This window comes from Corapipo altera, unplaced genomic scaffold (assembly GCF_003945725.1).
Source record: "Corapipo altera isolate COAL_440 unplaced genomic scaffold, ASM394572v1 0, whole genome shotgun sequence".
In the NCBI taxonomy this organism is placed as follows: Eukaryota; Metazoa; Chordata; class Aves; order Passeriformes; family Pipridae; genus Corapipo; species Corapipo altera.
In genome coordinates, this window is record NW_020884872.1 from 6,879,648 (window position 1) to 6,891,848 (window position 12,201).

The window sequence follows — 12,201 nt, forward strand, 5'->3', positions numbered from 1 at the left end:
AGAAAGCAAAAAAATATATAAGGACATATTTTAATGATTACTTTTAGCTGTTTCAGTTTGGGAATTTAATATGTAAGGTTGGCAACCCAGTATCTGTCTGAATTGCAACTGAATCCCACAAAATGTGTGTTTGTGTTGAAAGATGGTAGGTGGTTTCACTCTAGCAGTTCAGTAGGTCTTGTTTTAACAAGTTTCTGATTTGCCTCACAGAAACTTCCAGATTTTGGATAGGTAGAATACTTACTGATTTCATTGTGTGGTCTCACTTGGACCACATTCAAGACTAAATGAGGCAGTGAGGCTAAATTTCTGCTACTTGTGACATATCTACATTTTTCAGTGGGACATTGAATGGGAGTTGTGTTCGGACAGTATTCTGACTCCTCTTGCAGGAAATGGTTAAAAAAGAATTTCTGCACATCTGAAAAACTAGTCAGAAGAGGAGTTTGTTGTTTTGTCTCGCCTGCCTGATTGTGGATTAGGCTTTGGTCTGTCTGCTTTAAATATCAGCAGAAACGAGTTCCCTTTATACAGGCAGAACACAAAAAGTCTCTCTCTGCAAAAGCTGGGGAACTGATAGCAGCACTGCTTTACAGGTTGTGGGTATTCTCTTCATTTGTGTTCTAGCATGCAAAATTTAAATCAAAACTTGTCTTTTTAAGAAACAGTACTATGTTGTTTATTAGCTATAATGTCAATTTATATTTGCTATATCAAGTTTTGTTAATGTATCAGTTGGGATTGTTAAGATCATCTAGAGCAAGCTCTCAGTTTTGATTTTCTTTTTAGCAAATGCAGAATAACTGCTGTTATTGTGCTGAGGAGTGATACTGAGATGCAAAATATTCAAAAGTCTGGAAATGCCAAACGTTACAAATGCTGTTGTATTTTACAACAATTTCTTTTAATTATTAGAAATTTTTAATTGTTATGTTTATGCTTACTGCTGAGTGAAATTTTTGGAAGTTGGGCTCCTGGGCTGAGGGAGCAGAGTTATATGCTGGAAAATAGACACTTCCAACAAAAGAAAGCCCATAATTAGGGCACATACAGATTTTGTCCTGCTAAGTCTGTTGGTATTACATAGAAATGCATTCTGCTGAGAACAGTGGAGAATGAGCCAGTTCATTCTGTACCACAAGAAACCACCTTTGGTGTGATCCCTGAAGGACTCAAATTTCCAGGGCTGCTGAAAGGCGACAGCACTGTAAACAGGCTTTCTGTGATTAAAATTGTGTAGCTAACTGCACATAGGAATGTGTTCTCTACCACAGAAGTACATAAATCTATGGTGTGTGCAAACAGGTTTCATTCAGAGTTTTCTTACACATTCTGTAAAACGTTCATGTAAAGATGTGTTGGATTCTTGTCTCTGAGGGAACTATTATTCTTTTTTATGTGTCTAAATGAAACCTCTACCTTCAAAGATTTGAAGTTTATAGTTTTCAGAGATGAATTATGACAGTAAATTCCTTATTCGAAGTTGCTTCTGCTACAGCTAGTATTTAAGTGTAAAAATATTGAAAACTATTGCAAAACCAGTCTTTTTTCAAAGATTGCAAAGAAGGTGGGGCTTTTTCAACAGTTCTGGTGCATTAATACGTAATATAAGCCTTACTCCTCTTACCATATGTAGCCTGGTCCCTTGTAAACTGAAAACTCCATGAACTAACTTGAATTAGAATATACCATTTCAAAATGAAGAGATCTGCTTGTGCTAGTGAAGCTACCTGAGACACATCCTTTCTCTAGATGAGGCTCTCTTCTACCTCCACAATCATGTGACTTAAGTAATGTATTGGCTTTAAACCTTAATGCAAATGTGAAGGTTTTTCTGTCAGAGTCCCTCCTTAATAGTTTGGTGCCTTGGAAGCAAATCTCAGTAAGTAGCAGTCCTGGAAGATGATTTAATTGCCCTGTCTCAGCATGAAGGAGCTACAGAAAAATAAATGCACCCTTGTTTAGTCTGAACTTTGCCTTGATTTTTTTTTCTAAACATTCTTAGAGGAACTCTGCTCTCTGCTTTCTTTTTTGCCTCCTTCTAATCTCTAAAGATAACTCTCCCATGATCCTGAGAGAAAATTATTTCTGTAAACGGCTGGTGGTTTTGGATCACAGTAACATAATGACTTGAGGGAAATCAGCAATTTCAGTAACTTAGATTTTCAACCCTTGCTAGAAAATAACTAGTAAAAATATTTTCATGGTAACTTTTCTGTAATTTCATTAAACTTAAACAGTATGTATGTGTGACTTTTAGAAAAAGACATTCAATAATATTTGTGTTGGGTATCGTGCATTTTCTGTTGCACTTTGCTCACTAAACTGTGCTTGATGCAGTTTCCAAACAGGTATATAAGTGTGATACTTAATAATTTGGAGTTGTTGGAGTTGGGTAGTTTGTCTTTACTTATTTAAGAAAAAGTAACAAATCATGGTGAAATGTTCAACATGTGCATTGAATTGTTAACTCAGGAAAATTATGATTGTGTTGGATTGCATTTATAGCAATTTACGTATCTTCTAAAACTGAATGGTGTTTCATGTGCAAAAGAGAAGAAAGCAATTCTGTGTCCTTACAAGATTCCCTTTCTCAAACATCCAAGGTCATTCTAAGCCAAACAGTGGAGCTGTGGCTGTGGCTTCACAGAGGGAGCTCCTGAGAACTCCTTGCTGAGCAGCCTAAATGGGGGGGTTCTTGTCAACTCATCCTTTACAATGTTAGGATTTGATTAAGTTTCTGGAGTCTCTTTTGTATTTTGAATACAGTGCATACACTGTTTTTAATTTCAGTTGCATGTTGAGTATTTCCAAAGTTGAGAGATTCCCCAACTTCCCTGGCCAACTTGTTGCAGTTACACCACCCTCATTGTGGTGTAATAAAATTTTGTGATTTTCTAAAAAGAGTTATTTGTGTCTTTTTTCTGTCTTTCAAAGAACTAGTCTAACATAAATAAGAAATAATTACAGGCACGACCATCTTTATATTGTTCGAAATGTAAGCCAAAATATTTTTATTTGAAAATACTGCCTATTACAGTGCCTGCTTATTCTTAAGTATGCTTTTATTCCTTTAAAACTTGCAAAATCTGTAAGATTTGTATGAAAAAGAACCTGTAATATCTATCTCTAGTTTGAAACTGAAGTTCTTTTTCCTATTGTGTTTTACGTAGTTGTATGGGTTTTAGAAGTTTTTTTTAAAAAATAATGAACCTGGAAGGTTTACAATGGCCTTTTTTAATACATTGGCATTCATCTGTCCAGTGGAAGATAGAAATAAAATAAGGGTGCTCTTTTTGGTGAGCACCCCTTCTTGGAAGGCTTGTTTTTTTCTTCTCCCAAGTCTTTGGCTTTTGTAGGGTTCTATCTTTAAGAGCATTTTCCCATATCCTGAGGTTTATTTAAATTACTGTTCAAAATGTTCAGTGGTTTGATTTATTGAGACAAGTGGGATATGCAGATTAATTTGTTTTTACAGCGTAATGTATGATTTACAACATTTATTCAAGATTCATAGGAATACTTCTAGTAGAAGAATATAGTTTCTGTAAATCTGTGGAAAAGGCATGGGAGGTTTGCAGAATCCCTTAACCTCTTGAACTTTCCCATGTCATCCTATGAACTCTGAATCTATGGCACTGTTTGAATCAGGAAATGTTTAAAAATGAAAAGCCAAAACCCTAAGCTGCTAGATTTTGTATACAAAACATCTGTGGGTTTTGCAGTTTAATAATCATCCTAATCCTGGTAACATAGCCAGGCTATTGTAAGCACTCACCAATTTATTTTAAAGTAGCATATGATTTCAGTAGTTTGTTTTCTTGTTATTTCAGCTTTATGACAAAATAAACACAAAATCTTCACCACAAATCAGGAATCCTCCAAGTGATGCTGTACAGAGAGCCAAAGAGGTAATGGCTTTAAAATATATTGTTTTTACTTTGGAAGTTTGATTGTATTTAAAGTGGAATTTATTTTACTTCATTAAGATCTGCATTTTGGTTCATTATCTGTATTTTTTTCTAGAATGCTACCATTGCTTACTAAAGTGAAGTAACAAGTTGTAGAAACTTGCAGAATTCCATTATGTCTGTAAGGATTATGAATATTACTCGGCTTAATCATTTAACCTTTGTTACAACAATAGCAGTGTTAAAAGAAACCCTTCTGTTGGGTAATTGCAGCATGTTTAATGTTCAGTTTATTCATCTGCAGCAGAAGTTTAATGTTTATATGGCTTAGTCACAAAAAAAAAAGTATCAGCTTTGTAAATTGAAAGAACAACTTTATCTTAGACAGGTCTAAGAAGAGGAGACCTGGAAGTGCAGTGAGAGTGGCCCACTAAAACCAAAGATATATAGGCACAGATGTTCCTAATTTTTTATACCTGGCAAATAGTATTTTATTTGTTCATTATTGCAAGTATTAAAAAAAAAGTTGTATTATTTGTTACCAGTAAAAATTAGTATGGTCATCGGGGGCAATGTCATAGGAAAACACTGTTTATAAGTGGTGTCAAAATAGAATGAACAGGAAGACTTTATAACTCTATGTAATAACTGAATTCACACTGATAGATATCCTGAAGTCCTGTTCTGCAAAACTTTCTGGCACTTAATCCTGGGATGTGCTTCCAGAAGCAAAATAGTCTTTTCACATGCTTTTATTGTCCAAGCATGTAAAAATAAAGGTGTAAGAATCTGGTTACAGGCAAAGGAGTTAAAGCTCATTTACTCCCTACTCCTTCTCCAATGATAAGATGATGTATGGCTCAGCTTTTATAAAATCTGAAGCTTGGAGATGGGGTAGCAGATGGCCCACCTACACTTGGTGCCTTTTAACAATTAGTTTTATGAGTGTTTTTAATTCTACTTTTAAACCAATTGTTTTAATAAATTGAGACCATGTGCGAAAGTAACACCTGGTGGTGGTCATGTGTGTCACCTATTAGGACTTCATTTCTGTCTGCATATATTTAGCTGTTAGAGGAATACTGTCAATTGAAAAAAAAAAAAAAAGAGCAAATATTTCCTTCAAATTTCTGCTTTAATCTGTTTCAGAGAGAAAATTGGAATGAGGTATTTTATTGTGGCGGGGCGGGGGCACATTCTCCTAAGCCCTTTCCTGTCAAAAAAATGTTGTTTTGTGTAATCATTTTGGAGATACTTTGACTGAGCAGTGAGGGCTTTCATCTATTTGATAACTTTATTTAAAAGAAAGTTACTAGGGGCATTTCTCCTGCTAATCTTGCAGGTATTGGAAGAAATTTCATGTTACCCAGAGAACAATGATGCAAAGGAGCTAAAGCGTATTTTAACACAACCTCATTTCATGGTAAGCAAATTCTACTCTTGTTGGTTTGTTGAGTGGGTTTGGTTTTGGGTTTGTTTTTTTTTTTTTTTTTTTGGTTTGGTTTTTTATATTCTTTATGTTAAAAAACCTAAATTCAGTACATTCTCCTTAAAATCTCTGAGTGATGAAACTGCTTACAATATACCTGTTAATAAGTGTTTCTAATCTGCTGATCTGGCAAAAGAATTACTATTGCTGCTACTGTTAGTCCTCATTACTGTGCTCAAAACTGTCAGTAGTTTGAAGTAATCTCATTATGGAGCAGTTTCACTGTCTTTTGGGGGAGCTGTGTTGCACATAGAAAGAAGAATGAATCCTTTTGGATATCCATAGGTAGAGCTGGGATCCTCCTTTTACTTTTTCCCAAGGCATTTTTAGAATAAAGATGTGTGAATTCATTGCAAAATAAGTGGGTTTTTAATATTGTTTTATAATAAATTAATAGCTTGTACTACAGTCTGATGAGTTTGTGTTACTTATCAGCTTCTACTGTGTCCGTTTCCCAAATCTGATTTGTGAGCAGTAATTGTCCTAGGTTCAGGGATGTGGCTGCTTAATAACTTGGTTCAAGTTACTGAAGTCCAGTCTGGTGAAAATACTTGAGGGATTTCTTTTGTTTGTGCTGTAGATCAAGTTCATAAGTTCAGAAATAAATGTAGTTGCTTAAATCTGCTATACACTCTTGTCAGTTTAAATCATGAACTTGACTTTCCCTAACACAAGGATTATATGCAGGGGGCTTTGTGGAAGTCTGTAAGTCTGAAGGATAAACCTAATTTCCAGGAAAGAGTGAGCTGAAACCAACCTCCTACTCAGGTATCAGATGAAAGCTGCATGGCCCATTGTGTTCTTTTGATGGCCACTGTAGCTTTGGGTGCATTTATTTTAGTACTTTAAATTGGATCAGGAGTGTGTTTTTGAAGTGAATCTCCTGAATGCCCATACAGTGCTTTGGCTTGTGTCACATAAGGGTCTCAGAGCATGCAAACTGACTCTTTTCAGACAAAATTACACACAAAGATGTGTGCCTGGAGCCAGTGTAACCCAGCCCCTGATGGACATTCAGTCCACAGGGCAAGATGGAAGAAGTAAAAACCCCTACAATGTGTTCAGTACATCAGGTCCTCACTAATCCAGTTGTTTTACTTTTGGATTCACTCCTATTTCATTGCACTAATTGCTAATGCAGACATTGGCTTTTCTGTGTGTACTCAGCAACACTGATGTTATTCCCTGGAGATGGTATCTATCCCGAAGTTTGTAACAGCTCTGGTTCAACATTTAACAGGAATACTTGCTTGAAATAGAACATAAAACAAGATGGAATGGTACTCAGCTGTATTGTAAGAAAGATTAAAAAAAACCCTCACTGGTACTCAACTTCTTTATCTGGAATCTGACGGGTTTGTTTGATTTACCTTTTTTTTGTGTAATTACCACACTGTTGCAAAACCATTAGGTATTGTGGAGAAGGAGCATTTTCTTAAGTATAAATTATTTTTGAGCAGGCATCAGTAAAAATGATTGTGTTATATTGAAATTTCATGTATCAAATCAAGTGACAGGAAAATGAGTTGAAAATCCTCTTTTATAGCTATCTCTGTTTCCTGGTATCATAAATTTAAAACCATCTGTCAGAATTCTTTTGCTGCAATTGTATAAAAAGTGGGCTTTTATAAGGAATAAGCTGCAATTCCATAACAACTATTTTTGATGAGCAGTAATTTCAGCAAATTAATCTATGGCATCCCAAGCTAAATTGCTAGTTTTTTGAAATCACATCATCCCTTCTTCCCATGTTTCATCCTCTCCCTTGCAGTTGTTCTGGCATTCACCTGAAATTGCACTTCAGCATGGCACTGTGCTAAACTAGTAGAAAATTGCTCAAAAAAACCCCAGTCCATTTAGCAAAAAGAATTTAGGATAACAGGAATACTGCCAAAGCCAGAACGGGCGTAGGGACAGAAACAGTTTGGGTTAGGGAGGAGTGTAAAGTAGCAGTTAAACCAGCAAAAGTTGGTGTGGATCCACACTTATAGAGTACATTTACCACAGAACCTCCAGATGTCAAAGAGGCAACTCCATCCTCTCCCATCATTCCCACTCCAGCTTCCAGATGCACCTTTGTGGGGGTTGCAGACCTCAACAAAGTTATGCTTGTGTTTGTTGTATTCTGCCAAACTTCCCTTCAGAGCCAAAGCCTTTAAAATAGAGACTGTGAGGAAAGGGAATGATTGTACAAAACAATATTGTCAGCCTACACTCCATGTGTTTGCCAGGCACAGAGCAATTGCACAGGGCAATACTCTCATTATTAATGCACAGACACTGAAGCAATAAGGTGTAATAAGTAGGATCATGTGCATTAACACCTGTATGATAACAGACTATTTTACTGTTATTTATGTTATTGTCTAATGTGTATCCCTAAGAAGACAAAAGAGTGTAGTCTGTCTTGTTTACTTAGCCACAGTGTTAGTGGGTTAGACTGTACAGGCCTTTACAGAACCATAGGCAATAAAGTATGTGTTTTAACTGAGATCTTTGAGTTCAAGGGGTTTTGTTGGTTTTTTGGTTCTCTTTTACCCTCATGTGTCTTATGAGTACAGGAATAAACTATTAATTTAATATGTATATTTAACAATTTAAAGAAGTGTATGTAAATTTTGTATAAAGGTCTTTCAGCAGCTAATTAATTTAAGAATTCCTTAAAATACTATCAAGTACCTCAATTGTTACGTACACATTTCAAGGAGCTTTTATTCCATTACACAACTTTCAGTAGCTTTTCAAACATACCAGTTTCATCTCTAAAAGATTCTATTACATATGTTTGGTATGTTGCAGCAATTTAAGCATTCGCTGTTCTAGGAGACTTTTACTTAATTACATATTGAAGTTTTATCCATCATCATGTGCCTTCCTACACTCCTCTCTGCAGACAGTGATCCTGCAATATGGTAGAAAGCACTTGTTCTCATTAAACTTATTTTAGCAAGATTATCATGTACTGCAAAAGAAAAAGAGACAGGAAATAAAATCTAAATTATCAAAATTAAGAGAAAACAAGTATCTTTAAGTAAAGTCAATAGCAATCTTTTGATTAAATGTTTCCTATATTTAAATTGAGCTTGCTGTACTTTAATGTCTGGTGTTTCTGAATTTGTGTTAATTTTTGTTAACACATTCAGAAGTCATCTAGTAAAATCAACCTTTAATAATGTTCAAAGTGCCCTATTTTAACCTCCTACAAGGTGCATATTATTGCTAAAAACAATAGCAAGCAAAGCAAATGCTTGATGTGAAACAAATGTAAGGCCCTGAATTACAGAAGAAATGTAATTCTAAAGCATGGAGAGTGTAACATTTACAGGGGGCAGAGAATCACGGAATTGTTTAGGTTGGAACAGACCTCCAAGATCATCGAGTCTGAACTGCCAAGTCCACCACTAAACCATGTCCCTCAGCTCCACATCTACATGACTTTTAAACACCTCTGGGGATGGTGAAGTTGAGTAAGTAGCTTTGAGTAGGTTGAGCTGAAGGAATCACAGGAGATCATCCTACCCTGTTACAGAGCCAAGACCACACTCACTCCTACAATGGATGCTTTTTGTAACATCAGCTCTCGTCCTGTTTGGGACAACTGCAAACAGTTTTCAGATACTGGAATGAGAATTAAGCTAAATTCCTAAACCTTCATGGGAGTATTCATAATTCACATAAATTGACACCCAATTAAATAAATCAAAATTTAAGTAAACCTTGCTAAAGTGGTTTAACTTATGTATGTGGCCCAGATCTCTAATATAAAATGTTGCTTCAGTATTGCAGACCAGTGCAGAGGAATTGTTGCAAGTTTTAGCTTAGTGGTTGTCAAAATAAGATGAAAAATAGAAAGTGCAGCTACAGGTTAGTATTTAACTAAAAATAATAGCTGTGTAGGTGAGCTTGAAAGACTAGAGAACAGGAGGGAATGCAGGCAGAGCATTGTTAGTTTAGGGAATTCCATTCCATCGTTACAATGCTGAATTCCCAACTCTAGTGAAATTATCTTTTATAACATGGTACACTTCAGAAGTGCTACCTTGGGAACAAATTTAGGATTTTGTAGAGGCCATGAAAACCCCATTTCTGCCTTGGGTTCCACTTCTACATCTTCTAGGGATTTTTCTGTACTTTTTGCAGTGCAAGTTTTGCATAAACACTTTAACTGAGACTAAGATGTTGCAGAGTCAAGAGTTCTCTGCCAGAACAAATTCTGGATGGTCAATCTCAGGCCTTGCAAGACTGATGAGTTTTGCAGGCTAAGAGCTGTGAGCATTTAAATGAAAATTAAAATGATGTTACCTATAATATAGATTGACCTAACAGCAGTGGTGGCTCATACCTCTGCTTTTATAGAGATATTGTAGGAACAAGACTGGATTTATCAATTCTCATCTGGGAAACCCATCCCTTTGGGTTTAAAAACAGCTCTGTTCCTAACCTTGATTAGTGTAGGAGTAGAGCCAGTATGTTCACATATGAATTGGATTTAGTTTTTGGACAGAAGCAAGTTGTCTATAATATAGTCATTATTAAGAGTTGAATGCAAATGTGAAATGGATGAGATGTGTGGCTCTTGAAGATATCCTGGAGAACAGTGGAATTTTCCATTAAAAAAAGCCTGATCCTGTTGAATACTGGTTTGTTAATGTTTATGCTTTGTCCAACTTTTATCTCATATTACCTATTACACTTTTTACAGCTATACAAGCTTCATGTCTTTGCCCCAGCTTGGAGTTCTTACACAGTTGGTTGTTTTGCTTATCAAAGATATTTCAATACATTTGATCAATTATGTGTTGTATCATTCTTTGCATCAAGAAACAACAAAGCTAATGAAGTAGTATTTGAGCAGTTTGTTGGTTTACAATGCAGTTTTTGTCAAGCATTTTGAATGCAGTGTAGTGGTGCTGTGTCCCTGCTCTAGGGGTAGGGGAGAGCATGGAAGCAATTTTGCTAGTAAACAAAAAGACCAGTATTTCATTCTTTCAGTCAGTTCTGATCCACACTCTGCCTTTATTAGAATGAAATGCCATGGGATCTGAATACCTTTCCATTTTAATAGAATAATTGTTATAGAATAGTTTGCTCAGAAAGGTAAATTCGCAGTTCTGTGTTTGTCCATATAAAGATGGCTTCATTCTGGCACTTTGCAGCTGTTGAGAAGGTGAGGGAGAGGGAGGCAGCATCATTCTCATTAATGTGTCTCCAGTAAAAAAGAATGTTACCTCATGCTGATTTTAAATGCTAGGTGTGTCTGCCTGCATTTACAGTCTGATGAAGTTTATCTTAGACTCCTTCAAGGCAAAAAGTTCCTATATAGAAAGCGAGGCACAAATATCTTGGGATTTCCTTTAACTTCTGAAAAGCTTCAAAAATACTTAGAGGCAATGAGCGGGGGACATCGGAGGTGATGCAAGTCTGATGTTTTGTTGCTGTAATCTCCTCTAGGCCTTACTTCAAACTCATGATGTAGTGGCACATGAAGTTTACAGTGACGAAGCGCTGAGGGTCACCCCTCCTCCCACCTCTCCATACTTAAACGGGGATTCTCCAGAGAGCGCCAACGGCGACATGGATATGGAGAACGTAACGCGGGTTCGGCTGGTGCAGTTCCAGAAGAACACGGATGAACCAATGGTAATGGATGGAACCTCAGTGTTTTTCTTGACTCTGTGCTGGTGAAGGACCGGTATTATAATGATTTTGACGACCATTTCTGCACTTTGAAGTAGGGTTGCCAATAGACCGGAATAGTTCAACAGCCATTGTAGATAATTGTCCTCCTGTCTGTGTTCTTAATTTGAAATGCTGTGTATGCATTCACACAGTACCACTAGAGCTGGTTTTGTTTAAATCAACCTCATAGTAATTATAGCAAATTATGCTTTAGACCAAACTGGACTCTTCACACTTCAATGCAAACTGACGTCTTTAACAAACCAGAATTTTATATGCTTTTAAGTTAAAGTGGTACATCTTCACTTATAAATAGTATCTGTTTTCACTGCCCATATTTGAATGACAAAGATTTTGTTTTAACCTCAAAATCTATACCCTGCCTTCAAGCTTTTAGGAGAAGTGACTGTTCTTAACCACTCAAGAATCACAGTGCTTAGTGGTTTATTTTTAAAAGTATAAACATTTCTTTTTTTTCTAGGGAATCACTTTAAAAATGAATGAGCTGAACCATTGCATCGTGGCAAGAATTATGCACGGAGGAATGATTCACCGGCAAGGTAATCAAGTCTCATGAAGAGTTTTGTCTTCAAACACAGTAATTTTGTACAAGCTGTGTAATGGTACATACTCCTCATTTTGATGGCTGCTATTCCATAGCAGTGCACCTCTGTATCTGTATGGACTCTGCTAACTGCTTTAGTTACCTTCCAGATGTCTGCCAGCATTTTGAGGTCAGGGCCCACTGTGTTTCATTTAGGTCTTAATTAGGATAATTACTATACTATTACTGATTATAGCTCAGCAAGACAATGAAATGCCAATAATTTCTGGATGGAGCTGTGCTTATTTAATCTTCTTTTTTAAAAAAATCCCTAGACAAGTAACAATACTTTTCCTTGCAAAAATGAAAGAGCTTTGTCCAATACAATTCTTAAAAATCTTTGTATTTTTTAAGTTGAGGCTTACAAAAATGTTTTTTGAAATAAAAATATTACTTGTGCCTAGAACTTGACTCTTTTCAGTTTTCACTGCTATAACAAACTGTGCAAACATGCATTTTTGTCTCATCTCCAGTTTTCTCCTGTACTCTATTTTGTGTTTCCAGATCACATGTCAAAC

At 36.1% G+C, this 12,201-nt stretch overlaps 1 protein-coding gene across 11 annotated transcripts in view; it reads left to right on the forward strand.

Moving 5' to 3' along the window:
• Positions 1-12,201, forward strand: part of CASK (calcium/calmodulin dependent serine protein kinase) — a 201,447-nt gene that overhangs the window by 154,017 nt on the left and 35,229 nt on the right. For all 11 annotated transcript variants that reach the window (XM_027635964.1, XM_027635988.1, XM_027635954.1 and 8 more), the window contains 4 exons: positions 3,834-3,911; positions 5,254-5,334; positions 10,852-11,040; positions 11,561-11,639. In XM_027635964.1, the coding sequence (XP_027491765.1) occupies positions 3,834-3,911; positions 5,254-5,334; positions 10,852-11,040; positions 11,561-11,639 (427 nt within the window). The remainder of the gene's footprint in view (positions 1-3,833; positions 3,912-5,253; positions 5,335-10,851; positions 11,041-11,560; positions 11,640-12,201) is intronic.